Genomic DNA, 26,039 nt, shown 5'->3' on the forward strand with positions numbered 1-26,039 from the left:
GAATTCAAGTCATAAAGCATGCACTTGACTGCAATAGAATTAAATTAGAAATCAATTACCAGAAAGATAGGGAAAATCCCAAATATTTGAAATAACACATTTCTAAAAAGAGCTATGTCAAAGAAGAAATTTAAAAAGAAACGAGAATATTTTAAACTTGATTAAAATGAAAAAACCTATCAAGTTTTGTGGGAGGCAACTAAAGCAGTTCTTACAGGATGACTTTTAGTATTAAGCACCTATATTAGGGAAAAAAAAAAAGGTTTCAAATGAAGGATCTCAGCCTCCATGTTAAAAAGTAGCAAGAGAAATGAAATTCAATAAAAGCAAAAAGCAATGGTAAAAGTCAAAATGGAAAAAAAAAGTGAAATAGAAAACAGAAAAATAGAAAAATCAATGAAACTAAGTGCTTTAAGAAGATCAATAAAATTGATAAACTTCTGATAAAAGAAAAAAGAGAAATATAGACATTACCAGTATCGGGCATAAGAAAGGTGGTATAATTACAGATTCTACAGGTACTAAAATAGTAAGTGAACAGTAGGAAAAATGTGACTACTTAAATAAAATGAACAAAATCCTTGAAAGACACAAACCACCAAAGCTCACTCTAGGAAGAAAAAAAGGTTAACTTCATAGACCTATATCCCCTGTGAAAATTGAAATTTTTAGTTAGAAACACTCCTGTAAAATAAACTCTAGGTCCTGACACTTTACTGGTGAATTCAACCAAACAACTAAGGAAGACATAATATCAACTCTTTACAAAATCTTCCAGAAAATTAGAGAGCAGGGAGCACTCAACTAACTAATTCTGTAAAGCCAGCATTATGCTGATGCCAACCAATCCCAGGCATTAAAAAAAATTAGACCAGGGCTGGCCCCGTGGCCGAGTGGTTAAGTTCGCGCACTCCGCTGCAGGCGGCCCAGTGTTTCGTTGGTTCGAATCCTGGGCGCGGACATGGCACTGCTCATCAAGCCACGCTGAGGCAGCATCTCACATGCCACAACTAGAAGAACCCACAACGAAGAATACACAACTATGTACCGGGGGGCTTTGGGGAGAAAAAGGAAAAAATAAAAAAAAAAATCTTTAAATAAAAAAAAAAAAAAAAAATTAGACTAACATCCACTATGAGCAGAGATGCAAAAATCTCTAAAATGAAAAAAACCAGCAACTAAAAATCCAACAATACATAAAAAGAACAATATGTCATGACTAAATAGGGTTTACCTCAGAATTGCAAGATTGTTTTAACTTTTGAAAATCAGTCAATGAAATTCACCATTAGACTAAAAAGGTAAAGAAAAAGAAAAATGACTATGATTGTGGTCACCAGTGTCCAAGAATCCATCCCACAAATCACTACCTCCTTCTACTCTCACTGTTATGGAGGTCCCTTCCACCGTGTACCAGGATGAGTCTGTTACCCACAGAATAAGTAAAAAATGATAGCACCAGGTTAAAGTTATAACAGATACTGTGGCTTCTTGTGTGAGTTCTCTCCTGGATCAATTGCTTTCGAACTATTTCTCAAAATGAAATACTTTCAGAAAAGTATGGATGAAAAGGAATGAACTACTGATACACAGAACACTGATGAATCACAAAATTATTAAGTAAAGAAACCAGATACATGAGTACAGATTAAATTATCCTACATGTTTATAAATAAAATTCTGGGAAATGCAAACAAACCTACAGCAACTAGAAGCAAGATGAGCAGTTGCCCGGGAATAAGTGAGAGGGCAAGGGATCATAAAAGGAATCAGAAAACTTGGTTTCACAGGTGCAAACGTATTGAAACTTATCAAACTGTACACTGTAAATATATGCTATTTATTGAAGAAAATGTTTAGATTGATTGCTCTGACAGTGACCGTAGCTATAAAAGAGACACAAATATGGGAGTCCTGAGAATTTCTGCAACCCCCTCACACCAAAGCCATCGTGACAGAAACGTTTGCAAATCCACCTTTAGAAGAGCCACATTCCCTACAGTTGGCTGCAGGCTCCCAAATCCCTACTAATCAGTGTCTGTACCAATTATGACTCCTACCTGGTCCTTTAAGGGGACACTGACATCTTCCTGCCGAATAACAGATTTCAGGGATGTTGGCAGGCCCCAGGGGATCAAGTTCTCCTCAAGAGAGCTGGAGAATATGAAACATCCCCTGGGAACAAAGGACCCAATTCATGCTGCTTTTGGATACACCAGAGGTGTCACAATGCCCACTGCTCAGGGTGACCTTGGTCACACAAATAATCTTGGCATACAGGTCACAGCCCACAGCTCTTGAACAGCAATGCAAGTTAGACTGAAACTAGAATGAGAGCTGTTCTCTGCCTGCCTTTCTGCTAATGCCACTGAGACCCAAGAGCTGGAGCTCTCACAAAAGCTGTTCATCCCTTCATGCTGGCAGAGCCCAATTCTGTTCTCAACCCAATCCAACAAGTGAATAGAATCCTCAAGGTTAAAGACAGTTTAAAAACTAAGGCATCTGTTGCAAAAGCAGAGCAATAGGAGGCAGGCAACTCCCAACTTAGGTGACTTGGAGCCTGGACAAATCCATCACAAGTGCCACATGAGACCAACAGTCCATGAAAAATGGAAACCCTCTCCGCAAGCAGCCAGCAAAACAAAGCTTGCATCCTCCTGGCCCAAACTGGGTCATGTCCGTGCTTAAACACATTGGGGGAGCAGGAAGGAGTGAAGATCTTCTCAGGCTACTGATGATTCCCTCTGGGAATGGAGGAGGAGCAGAGGTCTGCCTATCAAAGCATGTTGGGGTGACTTACACACAATGTGGGATAACAACCTGCCATTGTGAAAATAGATGGCATCTTTCAGAGATGCTGGCAGTGATATAATTCTGGCAAGGGTCCTGGGCATGTTACAAAGTGCACCATCGCTCCAGAAACCTTCCCACATAGCTGGCACTCAGAAGAATCTTCCCAGCGCGGGTGTTTAAACGTATGAGGTTCAACTTCCAGCTGACGGCTACCCACGAAGGCTCCTCTGAAAGCTTCTCTCTGGCGTCAGTCACTATGTTGAACAAGGAGATGACATATTTCCTGATATTCTAAGGCCTTTCTCCAGTGTGAACTTTCCAATGTCTGATGAGGGAAGCCCTTTGCCTGAAAGCCTTCCCACATTCACTGCATTTATAAGGCCTTTCTCCAGTGTGAATTCTATGGTGCTGAACAAGCACATGTTTGTGGCTAAAGGCTTTTCCACACTCGCTGCACACATAGGGCTTTTCACCATTGTGAACTCTTTGGTGTGCAATAAGGTCGGAACTCTGGCTAAAGAACTTCCCACATGTGATGCACTCATAAGGCCTTGCCCCCGTGTGAACGCTCCAATGTTTAATGAGTCTGTATTTGTGACCAAAGTATTTCCCACATTCACTGCATTCATAAGGCCTTTCTCCAGTGTGGATACTCTCATGCTGAACAAGTGTGGATTTGTGACTGTAGGCTTTCCCACATTCACTGCACTTGTAAGGCCTTGCTCCAGTGTGGACTCTCTGGTGTACAATAAGGTTGGAGCTATGATTAAAAACTTTCCCACAGATGCCACACTCATAAGGCATTTCTCCAGTGTGGATTCTCTGGTGCTGAGCAAGTATGGGTTTGCGGCTGAAGGCTTTCCCACATTCACTGCATTCATAAGGCCTTTCTCCAGTGTGGACTCTCTGGTGCTGAACAAGTGAGTCTTTGCGGCTGAAGACTTTCCCACATTCGTTACATTTGTAATGCCTTTGTCCACTGTGAAAGGCCTCTGCACACTTGGTGTTACTGCGTGGCTTCCATTTACTGTGAGGGGCATGGTGCTGGAAGATGTTTGAGCTAGTTGGGAAGTCTTTACAACCCTCCCCTGTCATAAAAGACATCTCCACTGGCTGGACAGGGCAGCTGTTCACAAGAAAGGTCCTACCCTTGTCCCCTCTGAAGGGCTTCTCTCCACTGTGCTGCTTCTGGTAGTGAAGGTTTGTGCTCAACCAGAATTGTTTCCCACATGCCACACACATGTAAGGTTTCTGCCCAGGGTGCGTTTCCTGGTGCTCGGCCAAGTGCAAAATGTCTTTCAAGACCAGGCCACATGTCTCACAGGGGTGGGCCTTCTGGATAGAATGGCCTTCCTTGGGAGTCCTGGTCTGCAACATTCCTACAGAAATGTTCTGTTTAAAAGCTATCTCCTCATCCTCCATTCCACGCCAACAACCTGAAGGCAGACAAATGCTGGTGAAATACAAACTGACACTGGTGGGAGGGGGCAGTCTCAGTACATGTGTCTATCTAATAGAACTAAGATCAAGGTCATGGGACTGCTGTCAGGACAAGAGGCCAAAGCTCAGGCTGAATAATGGGCTGCTATGCAGTAGTTGGCATCTTAAAGGTCACAGAATGGAAGAGGCCTTGACTGGGAGAGGACACAAATGTGGGGTACAGCCCAGAAAGAGCCAGGGTCTCCAATGGAGTCATCCACAAAGGGATTTCAGTGAGGTCTTGGCTGCTGGGGACAGGTGAGAGCTGAGCAGGAGGGTGTGTTCCCTGAATAGCTAGTATTTAAGGACTATTTGGGATATGTGCACATCTGATTGCACATTAAGTCTGCTCCAGTGCTGGAGAGCACTGCAGAGGGAGCGGTGGGGAGGACCAGGTGAGATGTGGAGGCAGAACTGGGGAACAGCCAGAGGCCAAAACTGGGGAGCACAAAAGACAAGTGTGTAAATGGGAAAGTCAAGACAGAAATGAAGTGTGGCCAGTGGCCTTGGCACTAAAACAACTGTGGGCACAGAGAGGTTAGGGAATGACTGGAACCCAGCCCCAACATCACATCTTCCCCCAGCCTCCACTCACCAGGGCCACACTCATGCTGAGCTTCTCTGGTCATGGCTGGAGTCCCATCCGCCCAGTCTGGGACCCAGAGCTCACTGCCCAGCTCTAGTGGGGTGACCTCACGGGACATGGAAGATGCATTTCCTAAGGAAAAGACAAGACAAGCAAATGGTCAGCACTGGTCTGAGTGACCCACCCCTCAGAGAAGAAAATTAAATATTATAAAAGTAACCTCAAAGTAGAGTTTTGCAGGAATAGCCCAGGGGTCCCAACAAGTAGTGACCATAAAGGTCCCTGCAATTTCTGACAGAGGCAGACCATCAGAAGTGTCAGCAAGAGGAAGGGGACAGAACCTGGAGCACAGGGGTCATGGATCTGGACAGAGGCACTCAGTCAGGGAGAGGACAAGCTGGATATGATCCACTGGCTGACTGTAAGATGCCTCAGTCCTGGATCCATCCATGCAAGCCTACAGGGCAGCAGCTGTTAGGACTGCTCAGGAGTCAGAGGTGGCAGTGGACACAGCTCATGCCTGGCATCCACAGCATCTACTCCAAGGAACCTGAGAGGGACACAGTATCCGTGGCTCTAATACAGGAAGGGCTGTGCTACCCCTGGGAAATGGGGGAGGGGCGGAGCCCAGTCCAGGACACTGGGGTAGGTATGACAGCCTTACCCAGCGAGGCCATCAGTGCAAAGTTCTCCAGCATCACATCGCGGTACAGGAGCTTCTGAGTCTCATCAAGGAGTCCCCACTCCTCCTGGGAGAAGTACACGAACACGTCCTCAAAGTTCACCTGCCCCTGCCACAACGGGGACAGCCAAGTCCATGAGGACTTCTCTCCCAAGGATACCCATCTCCCCCGCCCTCCAGCTCCCTCCTGCATTCCTTCCTGCCTAACTCCTCAACTCAAGAGGAAATGCCAGAACTGGGTGCCACAGGTGTCTGCTCTTTGCTTATGATCCCTTTGATTACCACAGCAACAGGCAAGTGGGCAGAAAGGAACATCTAAGCTCTGGGCCTAGCATGCAGGGCTGAACACCCCCTACATACACCTCCTGCCAGCTAGTTCTTCTGGGTTGCTAAGATCATGCTTACCAGACAACCAAAGTTGGGCTCACCCTTCTTCCCTTCAGCCCCCAATACCAGGACCTAGGGACCATCAGTTCATACTTTTTTCCACATGCACATCACTCTTTTGGATCACTCTCTGTCTCACAACCCTGGCCCCAGACCTAGTCATTGGCCTCCACCATCACCTTCCTGGCTCACTAAATGCACTGCCGTTGTGATGTGTACATTTTCTCTCCTAAACCTGCCTATACACCATCTTCTACCTTTTGCATGTCTCCATCCTGAACTCCTAAAGAGAACTCTAGTCCTGTGTCCAGCAACTCACCTGCTACCTCCACTCAGTGTTCTCTGGAACATCTCAGAATCTTCACGTGACCAAAACAAATTCCTGAGATACACACAGAGTTACTTCTACCACTGACTTGCCCATCTCAGCTGATGGAACCTCTACCCTGCCAGCTGATGAGGCCGAAAACCTTGGGGTTATCTCTTTCTCTCACATTGAAAATCTGATCCAATCACTTTTCCCATCTACACAGCTGCCCCTCTGGCCCGTCCATTACCACCACTCACCTGGAATATTCAAGCAGTCTCCTCCCTGGTCTGGTCTCCACCATAACTCCCTCAACCCTCACCACCTAGTCTGTTCTTCACTTAGCACCCAGACAGACAGATCAGATGACCTCCCTCCTCTGCTCCACACCTCCCGTGACTACACCACCCTCAGAACAGAGGCCTAGCTCATCAGCTGGCCGTTTCAGGCCTGATTCCTGCCCACTCGCTCTTGATTCCCACCAGACATGGTGGAGACCTTTAGTTTCTTGAAAATTTCCATCTCAGTCTCACCTTCAAGTATTTGCACCCACTGGTTCCTCTGCCGGAACAACCTTCCACACCTCATTCCAAAGGTTACCAGAAATGGGAACCCTTCCATATGATGCCTGGCCTCGACTTAGAACCCTGGGCTTGGGGTTTCCCCAGGGTCCTCAGGCTCAAGACCTGGGAGAATACAAGTAAAGCGTTCTATGACACTACAATCCTGACAACCACGTGGCTGGGGGTGGGACTGATGACACAGGAACATCCTTCCTCCCCTCACCTATATAGGGTCCATAATTACTTCTGAGTTCATGGGAACCTGTGGGAAGAGGGAGGCTGTGAGAGACAAGCAACCACGGAGGAGCCCCAAGGGCTCATGCCTAGCCCCTATACCTGCCCTGCCACAAAGACCCAGGGATGACCTCTGCCCTCTGTGCGTCAGTCCTCAGGGCCACCTAACAGCTGTGTTACCTCCGACTAGGTCTCAATCTTTCTGTGCTCATCATCTCCCATCCCAAGTCTGTTCTCCCCTGAGCAATCTATGGATACTCTTCAAACCCTCAGATCGTGTCCCTCCTCAGTTCAGAACCATCCATGGCTCCCATCATCCTCAGAACGAGAGCACAGCAGCTCAGGCTGACACTCCAGGTGTAACTCCTCACACCCTCTGTTAGACACCAAAGGCCCCAGATTTCCCGAATACTCCAGCTGTCGCACCTCCGAGCCTCTGCACATGCTGGCCCCTCTGCCCGTAACGTCCTTCCACATGCCATCGTACTGGCTGTCAGAGGTGGGACCGAACCAGCAGCGCCCCACTGTCTGGTCACAGGGCCCTGAACTGCAGGGAGCCGAGGCGGCCCTCATTCGAGGCTTGAAGATTTAGAGACGGAGGTCAGGGGAGGACCGGGGCGCAGCACCCACCTGCGCCGGGCCCGTGCGCACGGCCGCCGCCATCCGAACCTGCGGACTGGGGAGGGAGCGCAGAGGGGGAGTGGCTGGCGGGCGACAAGTGTGAGGAGGGGCTCCAGCGGCCGGGTGACCCTGGCAGCGCCCCTGCCAAGCCTCAGACCCGCCTCCGTTCAGGAGAGACAACGCCTTCCCTCGTGTTTTCGCTCTCCTGGGACCTCGGGCCTAACCTGCGTTCGCGAGACGGACCTAGCCGATTAAACCTAATTCAAACAAGATGTCCGCCTAAGACGGGAACAGGAAGTCCCGCCTTGTCTTCCGCACGAACGGAAACGCCCCTTTCCTTGGGTCTTCATTGGCCGAGCGCCGCGAAGGCTCCTGGGTAATGTAGTTCCTACAGCACCAACGATGGATTGCGGAGTACTACGCCGTCTCCAGAGCAAGGGCCCAGCCACATAGCTGGCGGCGCCTGAAAAGGGCAGCTCGAGCCTTGAGGACCAGGCGGAGCTTCGTTTCCTCTTAAAGGAGCCGCACCTATATTTCTGGTGAACGTAGAATGCAATATATCACAGAAGCGTCTAGAAACATTATTTTAGGTTTCTTTATGCAGGGAATGCTCACCAAAAATCCAAATGAACACACCACATATTAATGTCACTCAGACCTCCATAGCTGGAGGCTAATAAATATTATGTTGTGTTATGTTACACAAGTAGCCTGAAGCTCTAGAGTTAGTTTTGTGAACCTCAGCATTTTGGGTCAGGAAGAAGAGAGAAAAGACTCCAGACAGGACTACGACGTGGAGCCCACAGTAGGGATGTTGGGCGCCTCTGAAGCACGTGGACAATGCTCGTGTCTCTGGTTACCACAGAAAGCATTTTTCCTGCCTGTATAATCAGTGACTGTGTCAAACCCAGCAAGTAGCACTCTGTTAGATGATAGTATTTAGTACTCTGTATACAGAGATGTATTTAATTCCTTTTAGGTATGTTATATCTGAAAAGAAGGGCGATTTATCAATTGTCATTTGGCAAGTAGGAGGGCACAAGAACCATTCCTGTGCAAAAGAAATAACCATGAAACTAACTTTCTATACGTAGTCAAAAGATCTTTTAACAAAATGTGACATAAGACTATCTGAGGTCAAAAATGCTGAATGTAATGGAAAATAAACCCACAGAAAATAAAATTCTAAACATAATATTCAAGTCCAAAGAAGACTGATCCCAGATGAAAGGTCTGCGATTAGAGAAGAAATGAGGATAGAGAGAGAGGGGCATCTTTTGATTAAAGTAACTGCTCATTATCTGTGTAAAACGTGAATGTATCTCTTTCTGGAGTTAAAAGGATGGAATTGCCATGCATAACCTCAGAACATTTACATTGAGAGGAGGCTAATTGCTTAATGTTCTAAACCCTTTACATTTCCAAGTGAGAACTAAATGAATTTATAACCTTACACTCTAATGTATCGTTTCTAACTTTTGCTTAAATATAATAAATAGGATCAGAGTATATACTTTTCCAACTAGAAGAAGAAATATTTGGATTATAAATAAATAATCTATAGAAAGGTAAAAACAATGGTGAAAGAAATGGAACAAGTGAGGTAAAGAAAACAGAATGTAGGATATATTTGAACCTAAATGAGTTTAGGTTTATATTTAAACCTAAATGCTCAAGTAAGCAGTCAGTAATTTTTGATGGACCAAAACACTCTTCATAAGGGCTTCTCTTTTCTTCAGTTAATTTCCACAGCATATTTTAAATTTTAATTGAAAGCATAGCTAACATTACGTGGTATTTTCCCCTATTCCCTATCCCGCAAGTGGGAAAGGAATCATGAGGTGATGGGGAATCATGGGGAATGTCCAGAATTTGCTTTAGAGAAGCCAAGACCTTATGCTTGAAGGTTACCATGCCCTTGACCCAAACCAAACTGGCTGGGATGTCATCAGAAATCTGCAGGCTTACTGGCAGCTTTCCTGGTTAGTAAGGTGGAGGTGGGGTAAGGACAGTGTAAAGAGGTAACACCATGAGTGACAATAGTTATACCAATAATTGATATTTATTTAGCATTTCCATGCCCTGAACATTGCATCAGATGCTTGACAAATCCTGTGCCCTTTTACCTGCACGACAGCCCTGTGAGGTGCATTTGTCACCCAGATTAATATGAGGAAACTGAGCCTGCAAAGGGTCCATGACTTGCCCTCAGTCATGGCTGTCATGTAGCACAGCTGGGAATGGAGTTCACGGAGCCCCAACTTTAACCACTGCCCAACACGGCCGCCTACCCAATGTCATCTATCTGGCCCCTTCTATGTTGGAGAAATGAGGCTGCAGAAAATTCAAATGCCCAGGTAACTGACTTGAGGACAGGGATGAATCTTGCTTTTTCTGTGTCCCAGAAACATTAGCCTTCAGCCTTATTTATTCTTTAAACATGTTTCCTGGGAAAAGCCCTGCCGGCCCATAGATACAGAGGGTTTGAGGGGGTAACTGTCATTGCCTGAGCCTTGCCCTGTCATTCCAACCATCCGCGTGTCCTGTCACCTCTGCTTCCCAATCCCTCCAACTCCACCCTGTTGGCCAGTCTGCCAGCAACACATTTCCGGACTACACAACAGCCTCTGCCCCATCTCCAACACCAGTTCTTGATCTGCCTTAGCTCACTCTCCACACATCAGGCAGAAGGTAGTTTCAAAACAAATCAAGTTCTATTTGGCTAATTTGGGTGGATCAGAAGAACATTGGTAGCCAGAGGGGAAAGGGCCTCAGTCCTTCCTGTGACTCGCCCTTCAAACTTGAGCTCGAGGTTAGTAACATCTTCCCCATTGTCAGTTATCATCGTTCATGCAGGACCTGGCCCTGTGGTCAGCCTCACTGTATCTATGACAAAATCCAGGAGAGGCAAAGCAGCTCCCTGAAGTTCCACACAGCCACCGTGAAGCAGACTCGGACATGCAGCCCATGCTCTCTGCTCAAGTGCTCTCCTACAGGTGAGTGGAGACCTCTTTCTTCTTCTTGGAGTAAACAAAACATTGACACTTTCAGGAACAGACCTGTATATTTCACCCAGAAGGAGCAGCAGCTGATGAGTCTTACCCACCACCCCTACAGCCAGAGTCCACCACAGTTACTCAAACTATCCAATTCCACCCTTACTCAATGTACCTACCTGCCTCGCCCATTGCTTCCGGTGACAACCCCAATAATGGCTGTAGGCCATGCTTTTCCCTCTCTCCCTTCTGCCTCATGATCCACCTTGGTCCTTCCCCATGTGGCCCTGCATGACATGCCATGCCTCCTGTTTCTAGAGGTCTGAGTATAAACATCTTCCTTCATGAAAATCATTTCTGTGTCTCTGTGTCTTACCATATCTGATTAAAAGAAATTCCAGGTATATTTTCTGACAGTAGATAATCACTTTACCTAAACTAAATGATTAGATGTCTGTTCTTTACTCACTGACCATGTTATTTCGAATTCCACACCCATGTGAAGCTGTTTTAGTCTGTTGTAATCATCCATTTGTCCATTCCTGTGACTAAACTAAACTGTCTACATAGTTTTTTTTCTTTATTTTAAAAATTGTCATACATTCAGTGGAATGTTCACAGTAGATGTGCAAATTGATTTTTTCTTTTATAAAGACCACACCTAGAAAACCATCACCCAGCGTAAAACAGAATATATAACATTTCTTAGGTGTCCCCATCCCTTTCTCATTTTACATGTTTTTCTGGCCCACTGGAGGTCACCTGACATTTTGATAATCATTCTCTTGATATCTTTATAATTTTGCCATTCATCTATATTTCCCTAAATGATAGACTGTCTAATATTGCCAGATTCTGAATTTTCCACAGATTGTACTATAGTGAATGCATTCTGCTACATTTTGTAGATTCTGTAACATGTTTGCTAGATTCATCCACATGGTTCATGGTATGGTGGTCAGCTCATTTTCATAGCCCATCAGTAATCCATTGGGTGAATGATCCAGATCTACTGTTCTAAGATGTCATTTCAAGGAAGTGATACATGTCTCCCTGTGTTTGGGTTAAGGGAGGAGTTTCTCATCTCACACCTGTTGATGAGTTTATCTCTCCTGTGTCTCCTCCCTCCCTTCCGTTCACATGCCACATTGTGGCCTTATCTGAATAACTCAGGTCCCTTGGGTCTCACTCTATCATCCTATATTCTCTACTCCAATACTGAATCCTCTCCTCCTTTCCAGAATCTGTTAGTACTGAAAACCTAGTTCCAGAAAATTCCAAGAAGGAGTGAATGCTTCATCATCTTTTGTCCTCATGAGTCATTCCAAGGCTGTGATGAAGTTGGTCACTGCTCAGCCCACAGATGAAAGGGATGGAAGAATGGGGGAAGTGAAGATTGATATGAAAGAAATGGAGTCAGTGGTAAGGGAGGTGGTGGGAGAACACATAATAAAGTGTTGGCATCTTTTATCAACAGTTGCCTGGTGTCAATGACAGTCCAGCATCCTTCCCACCTGAAGGGAGTTGGCTTTGTATCTGGAAATGAAAGGGCAGTGGGAACACGGATTAGGAAGAGATGAAGAGGAGAAATCTCGGGGGAGAGGAGTGTTGGCTTACAGGTCTGAGGCCTGTTGTCCTTCCTGAACCCCAATGTTGGTCCCTCAGGAAGGGAAAGGGCACAAATGATTGTGGGGAGAGGGAGGAAGGTGAACACTTGGGATCCCCAACTATCTCACCACCTACATCCAGAACTCAGAGTCTTTTCTTTTTCTCACACAACTGGTATTGTTTCACCATCGTTGTCTTTGATGTTGGGCGTCCCCTTGCCAAGGGAGATTTGGTAATATTTAACTGGTTCAGTCCAAGGAAACCGCTTTATTGTGGCCCTGAAGATCCTCTTTAAGTCCTTCAGGAGAAGGAAAGACTGGAACAACATCTGCGCAGGGAAACTGAAATCCAGGCCCACCTACAATAAGAATAGTCTCTGAATGACAGTCTGGCGGAATTCTTGGCCCTGACTGCCACTCCACCGGCGTCTCTGGAGTGCTGTCCACTACCTCAACGTTTGGCGCTGTGGGAACTACATTACCCAGAAGGCGCTGCGCCCTGCTGGGCGGGACTTCCGGCTCCGCCTAAGGGGCGGTCATTTTGGGGTCTCTTGGGTCGGCCAGTCTCTTCGGAGGCTCCGGAAAGCTGGTTTTAGGCTCGGGTGACGAGAGCGGGAAGGCGCGAGAGGAGGCAGGCGCTGTCCTCGCTGCACAGAGGCGGGTCTGAGGCACGGCAGCTGCGCCCGGGGGGACCCTGAATCTGAGTCGTGGACGGGGATGCCCGGGGCCCGACCTGGTCCTCGGCTCCCGGCCCGGCTCCGCCCCCCGAGGCCGATGGCGGCGGCCGCGCGGAGGGAGCCGGCTCAGGTGAGCGCTCGGCTCCGGGCCGCCCTGCCGCAGCACAGCCCGACCCCAAAGCTCCGAGTGCGCGACCCGGGCTCAAGCTTCTGGTCTCAAGCTTCTGGTCTCGGACTGTGGGGCGCTCGTGGGTGGGGGTGTGTGGGAGAACTGCAAGCAGAGGGACCAGCCCATGCAAAGGCACAGAGGTGGGACTGAGCCCCGTCTCCTAAACCTGAGGTTTGTCTCCGGTCTGCAGGGAACAGCTGTGACGGGACGAGTCACACGTGGAAAGGCAGTCGTAGCGGTTGGGCCTTCCTTCTGAGGGCGCTGGTGGCTACGGAGGGTTGCGAACAGGAACTCCATCTGTTTCTCAAAGTGTTCCAGAGGCTTCTCGGGAAAACAGACTGGGATAGGGGTGATGAGGTTGGAGACAAGGAGACCTGTGAGGAAGTCAGTACAATAGACTAATAGTTCTGGTGGGGACCGGACCATGATGGTAGCTGTGGCGGTGGGGAGGGGAGGGGAGGAATGATCAGATCTCTGATGGGTTGTAAAAACTGAACAGACAGGATTTCCTGCTGCATCAGATGTAGCTGTGAGAGAAAGTAGGGAATGAAGGACCATCCCGTTTTTTTCGATTTGCATTTTTGTCTGTTGTTTCCTTTCTATCTGGAAGGATGGAGATGGGGAAGTGGGCACAGGGAGCAGGTTTCAGGGAAAAGATTAGGAGTGGGATTTTGGACATGGTAATCCTGAGATAACCTAGAGGAGTGAGTGAGTGAGCAAGTGAGTAGTCTGCTCACTCACATCTGGATTTCTCCGGAGAGGGCTGGAGGTATCCAAGGGATGGTGGGTAGTGGCCTGGACCAGGGCAAGGTCGGGCTCATATTTAGGAGGAGAATCTTAAAGTTTTTATTTCAGATGGGCCTGGAGGGTGGGGCTGCCTCCCGAAGGCTGGATTCCTGTGGTCCAAAATGGTTCTAGCTGGTGTGTGCAGGAGTGGAGGGTTATAGGGTGTAAGGATCCAGGGCTGGGATGGAGACTGAGATGTTCCGTGGTGTAGATTTCCCACTCCAGGCTCAGCAGGCCCACATGTCTACGCTTTGTGGAGAAAAGGAAAGCTCAGCCAGGCTAGTGGAGAACCCCCTTGGTGCCTAAGTTCCCGCAGCCTTCAGGGCAGGAGGGATGAGCAACTGCTGCAGTGGAAAGGCCTCCAGCAAGACTGCCTTCAGAATAGTACAGCAGGCAGCCACATTGCCAACAGGACTAAGATCTGCTCGGGTTCCTCAGGCCCAAGCTCCCAGTTTATTAACTTGTGAGTTTATGAAATACTTAAGTACTAATTAATAAAAGTATATATATATATGTATTTGCATATACATATATACACACACAAATGTACGTATGTATACACACAGGCAATTAAAATAACGTGGATTTAACAAGTTAAGTTGATGTAATCACTTAATAATTGGTTGAAATTTTAATATACTGCTAAACATTTTATTAAAATCAAATGTCTTAAATATCACATTCTCTTAGTTAAAAGGCACGTAAAAAAAATCCACGTTTTCAATACCTACCAGTTCATTTGCACTGAAAATGTTGACAAAAGTGTTAATTATGGGGACAGTAAGGGGTGATACTTAGTACTTGGCACATAGGAATGAGTTTGATACAAACAATAGCCCCAGTGGGTGGGCACCATTATTATCCCCATTTTACAGATGACAACACTGAGGCACAGAGGAGGTTGAGTACTCATCCAAGGTCATGCAGCTGGTAAGAGGTATCACTGAGGACACAGGCCCAGATAGTGTGAGGGGCTTGAATGAGCCTTTGGGGCCCAACAGGGTTGCCTGCTTCTCACGGCCTTGCTTTCCCACAGATTCCTGTGGCTGCGGAATCACTTCCATACCATGCAGAGGTAAGTGGAGGGGGTCCCAGATCCTCACCCTCTTCATAGGCTCTAGGATTGTGATGTCCTGGGACTCTGTCTGCTACTCTCCCTACCTTTTCATCTCAGATCCCTGGAAGGTGATCACCCAAGGTCGGGGCTCTGAGTCCAGATCAGGGATTATGTGGCTTGGTTCCCATTTTTGGCAATCAGTGGCATGGCATTTAGAAGATAGTACATTCACAGTGATCAACATTAGAAAATACTAGAGGTGAGATTGAGCTGGGCCTGCTCAGGCAACCTTAGGTCTCCATTATGTCTGATGGAAACAGCAGGAAGCAGGAGTTAAGGCTAGAATGGTAGCCTGAGGAGCTGGCCTCTATTCTGAGGGTGGTGGGAGCCATGGAAGGTTTGGAGCAGAGGAGGGAAGTGATCCAACCCAGACTTAAGCTTTTTCTGCTGCAGAGTAGAGAGCAGATTGCTGGGTTGCAGGGAGAACAGGGAGGCGGTTACTGCGATAGGCAGGTGCATGTTGGTGGTAGCTGGACCAGATTGGTGGCTGTGGAAGTGGGAGATGTGTTGGAGTCCATGTCTGTTTTTTAAGTAGCTCCGAGCAGACTTTCTGATGTGGAGGACGAGAGAGAAATGGAGGAGTCAGGGGTGACTCTGATCTTAGGAGCTAGGAGGGAAGTACCACCACGTCAAACTTGGTGGTAAGAGCATTTTCAGTGGGAATATTAGGAGTCAGGTTTTGGCCATGTTGAACTGAGATGTTCCAGAGACTGTTGAGTGGATTTGTCAAGTGGGCACCTAGACAAGTGTGGAGTTCAGGTGTAGGCTTCAGACTGGAGACACCCACAATACGGATAGTGTGTGGACCAGGATGGAACTGTGACTAAGATTTGGCAGGGGGCATCTTCAGGTCCTAGGAGGTAACGAGGGAAGGGAGTGTGGGCCAAGGACTGGGTCTCTTGCTAGACACCTGCATGGAGGTGGTGGGCTTCACAAAGATATATGAGGGAGAACAGTGGCCAAGGGGAGGGGGTGTAGGAGTGAGGAGGATCTGGCTAGCAGCCAGAGTTTCCATGAGGACTGGACATGAGATGGATGTGGAGACAAAGCAGTGAGATGACAGTAAAGCTGGCGCCACTGCTTATCCCCCAACTCTGGGCTCTCCAGGCTGTTGTTCTGACCCTTGCGGGGACCTGGAGATTAGCTCAAGGTCAAATGGGATCCTCTGGGAGACTCAGTAGGCCTGGTGTCCGACACAGGTGGGCCTGGATCAGAGGAAGCTGAGGCTGGTGAGGGGACACCTTCGCAACACAGAACTCGAAGAGGGCTGAGGGTGTCTGAAATCCGTGTGTGGTTCTGGGTGGCTGAGGATGAAGCAAGAATAAGGGCCAGGTAGGGAGGCCTTCAAAACAGGCCTGTGCGTTGCCCCTGGCAGTCAGGGCCGTTGGAAGTCTGGGACACGATGGGATTCCGACCCCATTTGCCAAGCACCCTCTGGATATCATGTGCTCGTTGGCATGTGGTGAGGCCAGGGAGATATGTGATATGGTGTAGGGGGTGGTGGTGGCAGTGAGGGGTCGGGGATGTGAAGGGAAGTGTTGTACAAATAGTGAGGTGCATGTTGGGAAGGGAGGTCAACAGATGGCCCCAGGCCCTTGTACTGGCGCTGAAGGGAGAATGGCGACCCAAATTTTATTGTGTTTGGGATGCATAATCAGGGGGACCCCAGGTGAATTGTCTGGCAGAAGGGTGAGGCTCTGCATGCCAGGCCCAGAGGTTAGATGACATCTCTCTGCCCACTGCCTCTTGTTGCTGAGGGCTGAAAACAGTGATTAAAGGGACGACAAGGAGAGAACAGGCTTCAGTGGCACCGGGGCCTGGTATCTGCTCTGAGGTGGGGAGTCAGGGAGGAGGGTGGATGTTTGGGGGGATGCCTAGAGTCCTGGGAAAGGAGGCTGTACATAAACTTAACTGTCTCCATCTTGGCAGGGTCACGTGACCTTTGAGGATGTGGCTGTGTACTTCTCCTGGGAGGAGTGGGGGTTCCTTGATGAAGGCCAGAGACTCCTATACCACAATGTGATGCTGGAGAACTTTGCACTGATGGCCTCTCTGGGTAAGGTCCTCACAGCCCTCTCCAGCATCCTGGGCTGGGCTTTGCTCTTCCCCTTTTTTCCAGGGGCGGGTGTGTCCTTCCCAAAGCTGGGCCGCGGGCCCTGCTTCCTTTTCAGTGTCCTGGAGTAGGTGCTGTGAGAGCCTGGGCTGTGTGCACTGCCCTTCCTCTCCCCAAGCTGCCCCAAAGCCTAATGCATGACACCGTGTTGGCCTCTCCCTGGCCTGGCAATGCCGTGAAGATCCGTGGCAGTTCTGTGCCCCGGCTTCTGCCCTCTTCCTCTGGCTGACATATGGGATCTGCCTCTGCCAGGAATTGAGCCACCAACATGGCCACTGCTTGACTGGATTGTTTCTGCAAGACTCTCCTCCAAGGTTCTTGCTGTCATATTTAGTTTTCTTTCCTGTGGTCTGTTGTGGGGTGGGTCACTTTGACCCACTTGTCTTGTCTCTCCCTTAGGACTTGCATCTTCCAGGACCCATGAAGTTACCCAGTGGGAGCGGTGGGGAGAGCCCTTTGTGCCTGCCTGTGGAGTCATGACTGCAGCAATGCCAAGAGGTACTTGGAGGGAGGAGAGGAGAGGTGTGAACTCAGGGTTGGGTTCAGATCACACCAAGAGTCTTGCTAGGGGGCCCTGAGGTTTGGGGGCCACAGCTGGTTTCCAGCTTTCCTTTCCCAGTCACCCACATATCCTGTCTGCTCTGCTTGCTGACCCAGGGCTATCCCCCACCTCCCTGCCCTCCACATCTCCCCTGGCCTCCCCACTGTTCCCTCTGCAGCCCTCTCCAACAGTGGCCTTCTTTTGTATTCTTTTATGACATGGTCTGTGAGGTGCAGTCACAAGAGGAAACACAGGAGAAGCTCAGGAAAAAAACCAAAGTTTATTATGGTCAACAGGTCCAGAGAGACAGTCACTGTACACTGAGAGGAGGGTGATGTGGGAGTTCCTAGGGAGTGGGCTCAGCCAGGCGGGGGGGAAGCAGAGAGAGTGTGGGGGCCTGGGGGCAGGTGCTTTTTTGGGGGTCAGTGGGGAGAACAGAAGAATAGGCATGAGGGGATTTCACTGGAACGTTTGAACATCACTAGGTCACAGTCATGGGAGGGCAGGAAGGGGAAAGCGTGGCAGGGGCCAGCCTTCACACTGGTGCACCTGGTCATCTGGGTGGGGTGCTCACAGCCTGTTTGTGGGGATGTTGAGGCAGCAGGAAGATAGGAAGGTTTAAAGGTTATAATATACTTGACCCTGTGGTGCCTCAAGACCATTAACAATACTAATTGAGATGGATAACATTTGCCACCTGGGTAGTGGATGTTAAAGGTGACTGGAATAGCTTGGTCTAGCCACCGAAGGCAAGCTTTGACAAAGGTGACAACTAAGAGGAGTCCTACTATGCATTTGATGGGGTCAGGCGACAGCCAGGCACTGCACTTAGTAGGGGAAAGCCAAGAGAACAGGACAGGCACCTCTGGGGTTCAGGGAATCTGGTGGAAGGTTTTTGTTATGCTATGAGGGATTTTGACCTCTTGGCCTCATCCTCATAGCTTGGCCTGTAGCTGCAGAATTAATGTATGTACAGCAGGAAGCACCCTGGATGGCACGGACGCCTCCTTTCCTGGCTGGTAAACAGTCAAGAGCCTGTCTGTTATCCATGACCATTTGGGCTTAGATGCTCATGGGCTTGTTGCACAGGTGCAGCCTTTGTCTGTGCTCTGAGAGGGCTGCCAAAAGGTGCTGGTTGGCAGTCAGGATTTGACCTTGTTTGACAATGGCTGCTGTACTGGCACCATTGCTGGCGGCTCCTACAGCTATGGCAAGTCCTATTAAGATGGGAACAAATATTACCCGTTTTACTGGCCTCCTTGGGTTGATAGAAAAGGGGAGGTACTGGTGGATAGAGAACTGTGGGGACCCTCAGTGTAACCACTGCCCACTGGGGTACAGTTTCATTGGGAGTTGGCAGGGAAAAGTATGTAAGAGGCTGTGTCCATGAGTTTGGGCCACAGTAGAATCCAAAGGTGCTGTTATTTAAGGCATAATGTGCCCATGAGGTGGCTATCGTAAGGAGGGTGAAGGCCCTCACCTGGGGGATGGCCGAGTGTGGCTGGCTCCTGGGCACAAGCAGTAAGCCTGGGGGTGACTCGATTGTAATGTGCAGCCATCCCGGTGAGTCGGCTGGGAATGAAGGTGGGTGGTGTAAGCGAACGAGGGCTTGGGGGGCCCTATCCAAGTCCTGGCAGTACAAATTGTGGGCAGTGGCCGGGCTGTTTAAATTACTCACGGACAACTCGGTAAATGTGTCGGGTTCCTTTAGATGTAAAGGGGAACCAGGACTATGGCTGATCGGTAATAGGCAATGAATAAAATATATTGGCCAGATCTGCATGTCACTGGGTGCCCTTTGGATATCTTCGGTTACTCTGATTATGTTAGGTACTAGAGCCTTGATGGGGGAACTTGAGCTCAGGTTTCAGTAATCCATGGTTAAGTGCACTGTTGGTAGAAGCCTTTAAGCCCCTCCACATAGGACTACTGAAAGAAAGAGTGGGAATAATCGCCCTGTCTTCTAGTAGATCTGGAACAACTGGCTGAAGGCCAGTAGTACCTTGTTTCAGGTGATATCGTGGCATGTTTATTACCGTCACCACCAGCAGGGGCAGCCCCACAGGTTCTCACTTTGTAGTTCTGACCAGCAGGGCCAGGAACTTAGACTTGTCGCAGCATTGTCCATGGCCTGCAATGGCATCTCTGTCTGTAGGAGGAAAACTCAAAGCATTATGGGTTACTGATGGGCAGCTGTTCAATATAGATTGTTGCAATATTGACATCTATTCCAATTTGTTTGCCATGAATAGTTTTACCGGCATTACCCTGTCATTTAAAAGGGGTATCTCTAAATTTGAATGGGTTGCCTGGAATGATGGTAACGTGGGCTCCTGTATCCAGTAAAGATAGGAAATGTTTGTTTTTAGAGTTCCAGTCAACTACTAGAGTTGTATATGGGTGACTGTCCCTGGGTGGTGCGACAAGGCCTGGAGACTGGCTGAATTCCATTGGAGAGGCCTTGGCTTTGCTGGTTTCGGAGCTGGAGGCCTCCTTGGATGGACTAGGAGGAGTGGTTCCCTCAGCCACCAGACCTGTGGGTAATGGGCGAGGATCTTTTAATATTATCTCCTTTAGTTGTAATTTGGGGATGGCTTGCCTAGTAATTGGTTCATGAGGCACACTGGGGTCTCTCAGTTGTCAGTAAGTGGCACGAGTTGAATCACCTGGAGGCAGTAGAGGGTGTCACCAAGTAGGGAAAGAAGGAGCAGGCTGAATGCTGGGGTGAGGGGGATGCCTGAGCAGCAGGAGGCAGCTGCGATGTGAGAATTTGAGTCAGGGTGGGCAGAGCTCTCATGGCACGTCAGGAGATCAGTTCCATCCAGGGCCTCCTGTTTGGTGTGGGACATGCTGACAAGCAACGCTGCCCTGTACTGAGAAGGGTGCCTGCAAGAACTACTCCTGGAATCTGTGACAAAGGGGTTTCCTCTAGATTAGAAACATGTTCAGAGTTTTCCTTGAATGTCTGAATGTCCAAAGAACTGAATGATCCATTGAACCAATCCAGTTTTTGCAGAGGAACATTTGTGCTTCCTTGATAGTTTTCCACTGGGCATCTCAGGGCCATGAAAATCCAGGTCAGTAACGGCAGGGCTTCTGAATCCCGAGGGGTGGTAGAGGTTCCCGGTTCCTTGTCCGAGGCTTTTACAATCTTATCAAAAGTTTTGGCCTCTGTCATGCCTGCCCTGGTATTTGGGATGCACTCTTTCCTCCTTGGGTGCCTTCAGCCCCAAAATATGTGAGAATTGAACTTGGAGAGCCAGAGGGGCTTTAAGTAAATTAAGTATCTTAGGCTCTTTAGTAATGCTGGCAGCTGCCTCATCTCTGGGGCTGTGAGCAGGAGCTGCAAGCCTGTACTACGCACGCTCAGTAAAGCTCCCATTTCCCCATCTCTTTGAATGAAATCTTTACGAATAATTTGGATTTCTGGTCTCATGAAATCATGAATTTCAGTTTTTAACTCTTTGTGAACTCCCATGTTCTTGACCCTCTGGGTCTGGAAAGACCCTGAATGCTTCCTTCTTGTAGCCCATCTCATAGGCAGCAGCCTCCCTCTCTAGAGTGACCTCAGCTGGGTCGGGGTCCCTTTAGGGGAGCTATGGTGGCCCAATCCCCTTGGGGGATTGCTCCTAGACCTGGGGAGCTGAGCAGTAGTTGGCATGTTGATAGGCAGCACCACTAAGTGGAGCCCTGAAATGCTGCATTGATGTTTTATCTTTCTTGAACAATTGGCTAACCTCCTCTGGTTATTGGGAGATGCTGAAATTAAATGTTCCTGCTGAGATCCAGGGCCATAAGATCTTGAGCCACTGATTTCTGGGGATGGGACCCAGGATACCCATAGGATCAGGAGACAAAGAGCGACAGCAACAAGACATGTAGTGGAGGAGTTGCCAGCACATCGACCCTCACAGGGTGCCGTGGTGGACTTCTCTTGAGGGGGATGCAGCACCCCAGGTTAGGACTGAGGAGGAACATGAACATGAGGAAGCTCCCAGTCGTGGTGCCACTAGTTCACAGGAGTGACCTCCCAAAGGTTACCCAGCCCTCATCTGTTGACAAATCAGCTAACAGCCTGCACCTGAGACCCAGTGTTGCTTTACTGGCTGCAGGGAGGTCACTCGTCCATTCTCAGCAGAACCTTCATAATATTTTTAGCTAATTATGCCAGTCTGTCCCTTAGTCAGGGAGTGCTGGGATAACCTTTCTCCCCATCTTGTCGAGTCAGGGCTGGCCAGAAGTGGAGTCTTGGGGTAATCTGGAGGATGAAATCAACAATCAAGGAGGGAACGCCTTGGCAGTGCCTAAGAGAGACAACCCAAAGCAGTCAGAGCAGCACACGCGAGTGCCAATGTGACACTGAGCCTTCCCAGATGGTAGAACCCAACAGGGACAGCCAGTTCATAAGCCAGGCAGTTTAAGGGGCATCTCCTGTGTCCACCCTTGCTGGTGACTAAACTATCCTATTCATGATGCCAATCTTTTTCTTTTTTTTGAGGAAGATCAGCCCTCAGCTAACATTTGCAGCCAAACCTCTTCTTTTTGCTGAGGAAGATTGGCCGTGAAGTAACATCTGTGCCCATCATGCTCTATTTTATACGTGGGACACTTGCCACAGCATGGCTTGATAAGCGGTGTGAAGGTCCACATTAGGGATCTGAACTGGTGAGCCCCAGGTTGCTGAAGTGGAGCACACAAACTTAACTGCTATGCCGCCAGGCCAGCCCCTCATTTTTTTTCTTTTTTTAATGAGCTGGTCAGTTAGGTACAGTCACCACAAGAGACAGAGGCGAGGCCTGTTTATTATACTTACAGGTCCCAGAGACACAGAGAGAGTCATTGCATGCCAGGAGTGGGTCACCTGGAAGGAAGCAGGCTCAACCAAGCAGGGGAAAAGTTGAGAGGACCTGTGGGTAAATGCTTTTATTGGGAGTCAGGGTAGGGTACACAAGAAAAGGTTTGAGGGGATTTCATTAGTGAATTTGAATGGCACTAGGTGTGAGTCAGGAGGGCAGGAGGGAGAACTTGTGGCAGGGCTCCAAGCTATCACACTGGTGCACCTGGTTGCATAGTTCACAGCCTGTTTATGGGGATGTTGAGGCAGCAGGAGAACATGAAAGGTTGTGATACAGGCTTTCACTGAATGTGTCATGAGATGGGCATATCCTTAAATAGTCCTCAAATACCAGCCATTTTGCATTCTATTTTTTTCTGGGCCTGGATACACCCCTCTGCACTGTGTTCCTCTGTCACCAGCAGCTAAGGCCCTGCTGACAGTCATTTGCAGAGGAATGTGTTGGAGACCCTGCCTCTCCTCCCTGAGCTGCACTCCATCCTATGTTCTTGCTGCTCCTGAGCCCCCCACTGATCTGTGAGCTTGCCAGGTCCAGCACCACACAGTGAACCCTTCCTCACCCTGACCTCAGGTCCCTCATTCTGCCAGCAATGCCAGGGACTCATTACTGGGTGTGTCAGACACATTTGTGAGGGTGCTTCCCCCTCTTGCTGAAGTCTACGTACACTTTATCAGCATTTCTCTGCTTTCAGGTTGTTGGCATGGAGCAGAGGTTGAGGAGGCACCTTCTGAGCAGAGTGTTTATGTAGGAGTCCTCAGAGCAAAGCTTCACCAATACCAGAAACTGCACTGTGGAGAGAAACTCTTAAGAAAAGAGACAGAGGAGGGTGAGAAGGACTCCCCAACTACCTCTGGTCTTCTCAGGCATCAGCTGGCTCACAGCGGAGGGGAGTCATACAGGAGCACTGAAAGCGAGGAGGCCTTTCACCCTGGAAAAAGGCATTACAAATGCGGCGAATGTGGGAAAGCCTTTGGTCAGAAATACTTACTTGTTCAGCACCAGAGACTACACACTGGAGAAAAGCCTTATGAATGCAGTGAATGTGGGAAACTATTTAGCCATAAATCTAACCTTTTTATACACCAAATAGTTCACACTGGTGAAAGGCCTTATGGGTGTAGTGAATGTGGAAAATCCTTTAGCCGCAATGCCGACCTCATTCAACACCGCAGAGTTCACACTGGAGAAAAGCCTTTTACGTGCAGTGAATGTGGAAAAGCCTTCAGGCATAATTCCACACTTGTTCAGCATCACAGAATCCACACTGGAGTAAGGCCTTATGAGTGCAGTGAATGTGGGAAATTCTTTAGCTTTAACTCAAGCCTCATGAAACATCAGAGAGTTCACACTGGAGAAAGACCTTATAAGTGCAGTGAATGTGGGAAATTCTATAGCCACAAGTCAAGCCTTATTAATCATTGGAGAGTTCACACTGGAGAAAGGCCTTATGAGTGCAGTGAATGTGGGAAATTTTTTAGCCAAAGCTCTAGCCTCATGCAACACCGAAAAGTTCACACTGGAGAAAAGCCTTTTAAGTGCAATGAATGTGGAAGATTCTTTAGCGAGAATTCTAGCCTCGTTAAACACAAGAGGGTTCACACTGGAGCAAGACCTTATGAGTGCAGGGAATGTGGGAAATTTTTTCGCCACAGCTCCAGCCTTGTTAAACATCGGAGAATTCACACTGGAGAAATGCCTTATGAGTGCAGTGATTGTGGAAAATCGTTTAGCCAGCGTTTCAACCTCATTCAACACCAGAAAGTTCACAGCGGAGAAAAGTCTTGAAGGCAGCTAATGTAGAAAAGCCTTTAACCAAAGGTCTGCTCTGATCCATCAACAGAAACTTCACAACTCAGATAGGCCATAAGAATACAGTGACCATGAAGAAGGGCTTCAGCCAAAGGCTTCACCTTGTTCAGCACCATAAAGTTCAGACTGGAGGAAGGCCTTAGGAGTGCAGAGCATGGGCTGTCTCCTAGTCAGCCTAACTTAAAACAGAGAAGCTCTGTGAGTAGCCTTTATGAGGGAGCCAGCAAGTGAACATCATTCATCCAAATATGCACACTGGCTGCAGGATGAGAGTTGCTGACATCCTGCCCCTCCTCAGAAGATAGCGCTCTGCCTGGGACCTCTAGGGAGAGAGAGCCCTGTGTTCTTGGCTGTATCAGGCTGGAGTGATGTTTTCATCTGTCTGAGTTTGGAGGGAGGAGAGAGGGAGTGGTCTTGGTTCAAGTGCGACTGGTGCTTGCTGTTTTTACTGAATATTAGGTTTTCTTGAATAAATGTTTCTTCATCTGCTGTATACCCTTAGGACCATTTCCAGAGACTTTAAATTGTGTTTTATAATTTTCACCAGTTTTAATGGGCAGCAGGCCCACAGAGCATCTCACACTGTCATGCTGGAAGCTGGTCCAAATATTTAACTTTTTAAGAAACTGCCAGATTGTGTTCTAAGTGGTTATGCCATTTCACATTTCCTCTTGGAGTATATTAGATTTTCAGTTTTTTCACATCCTTGTTGACTGTTGTGTGTAAGATGTGGGCTATTCATTTTAGCCATTCTAGTAGATGTATAGTGGTAGTTCATTATAGTTTTAATTTGCATTCTCTAATGGTCAGTGTTGAGCATTTTTCCCTGTTTACTTGCTATCCATGTATCTTCTTCAGTGAATTATCTGTGCATATTTTTGCCTGTTATTAAAAGAATTGTTTTATGATTTTTTAATATATTCTGGATAGAAGTTCCTCATTTGATATATGCTTTACCAGTATTTTCTCACAGTCTATGGCTTTTTTTTTTCATTAAAATATATATATATATATATATATATATATATATATATATATATATAGTCTTTTTCTTTACTCCCTCCCCAAAGCCCCAGTACATGGTTGTATATCCTAGTTGTAAGTTGTTCTAGTTCTTTGTGAGCTGCTGCCACAGCATGGCAACTGACAGATTGCTGGTGTGGGTCCATGACTGGGAAGTACACCCAGGCCGCTGAAGCGGTGAGCACCAAACTTTAACCACTAGGCCATCGGGGCTGTCTCTTTTTTTCATTTCTTAATATCTTTCTTAGAGTAGAATTTCTTAATCTTCATGAAGTCCAATTTATCCATTTTTTTCTTTTATTGATTGTGCATTTGGGATTGTATTCTTTTTCTCTTATGGTACTTTATCTTTGCTGGTAAATAAAAGCCTTATCTGAGTGTGCTGTTGGAGGCTTGTGAAGCCTTTTAAATATCCAGTCTTGTGAAATCTTTGTAGATTTAAAATCAGATAAAGCACTCAAAGTATTTAACATTGCACTAGAGATGTGTTTGTGACATAAGGAAAAAAAGTCTAAAAATTGTAAAGATAGAACCCAAACTGTCTATTCACATACAACATTATGTTGAAAATTCTAAATGATTCATTAAAAAGCTCCTACATCTAATGATTGAACTTAGTAAAGTCCCAGTATAAAAAAAGGCTAATATACAAAAATTATTTGTTTCTATATACTAGCAATGAATGTTTGGAAA

The 26,039-nt window shown here is 47.7% G+C and overlaps 2 protein-coding genes across 11 annotated transcripts; one reads left to right on the forward strand and one right to left on the reverse strand.

Moving 5' to 3' along the window:
- Nucleotides 1–1,821: 1,821 nt before the first annotated feature.
- ZNF772 (zinc finger protein 772) lies at nt 1,822–7,974 on the reverse strand. 8 transcript variants are annotated; one of them, XM_070633517.1, is made up of 5 exons: nt 7,662–7,933; nt 6,768–6,920; nt 5,523–5,649; nt 4,868–4,990; nt 1,822–4,229 (listed from the first exon to the last, which is right to left on the reverse strand). In XM_070633517.1, exons 3-5 carry the CDS (start codon nt 5,554–5,556, stop codon nt 3,085–3,087), a joined length of 1,302 nt encoding a protein of 433 aa, XP_070489618.1. In that variant the 5' UTR covers nt 5,557–5,649; nt 6,768–6,920; nt 7,662–7,933; the 3' UTR covers nt 1,822–3,084. The 8 variants fall into 8 exon arrangements, with proteins under 8 accessions (XP_070489618.1, XP_070489619.1, XP_008522452.2 ...); XM_070633518.1 differs by lacking the exon at nt 7,662–7,933 and adding an exon at nt 6,247–6,309 and having other exon boundaries at nt 6,768–6,813; XM_008524230.2 differs by lacking the exon at nt 6,768–6,920 and having other exon boundaries at nt 7,662–7,974.
- A 4,131-nt stretch (nt 7,975–12,105) lies between these two features.
- Nucleotides 12,106–25,241, forward strand: LOC103553612 (zinc finger protein 773-like). 3 transcript variants are annotated; one of them, XM_070633525.1, is made up of 6 exons: nt 12,760–13,062; nt 13,292–14,350; nt 14,924–14,962; nt 16,934–17,060; nt 17,517–17,615; nt 23,206–25,241. In XM_070633525.1, exons 4-6 carry the CDS (start codon nt 17,027–17,029, stop codon nt 24,297–24,299), a joined length of 1,227 nt encoding a protein of 408 aa, XP_070489626.1. In that variant the 5' UTR covers nt 12,760–13,062; nt 13,292–14,350; nt 14,924–14,962; nt 16,934–17,026; the 3' UTR covers nt 24,300–25,241. The 3 variants fall into 3 exon arrangements, with proteins under 3 accessions (XP_008522455.2, XP_070489626.1, XP_070489627.1); XM_008524233.2 differs by lacking the exon at nt 13,292–14,350 and having other exon boundaries at nt 12,106–13,062; XM_070633526.1 differs by lacking the exons at nt 12,760–13,062; nt 13,292–14,350; nt 14,924–14,962 and adding an exon at nt 16,204–16,336.
- Nucleotides 25,242–26,039: the final 798 nt, after the last annotated feature.

The sequence above is a fragment of the Equus przewalskii genome, chromosome 9, assembly GCF_037783145.1.
Source record: "Equus przewalskii isolate Varuska chromosome 9, EquPr2, whole genome shotgun sequence".
Classification (NCBI taxonomy): Eukaryota; Metazoa; Chordata; class Mammalia; order Perissodactyla; family Equidae; genus Equus; species Equus przewalskii.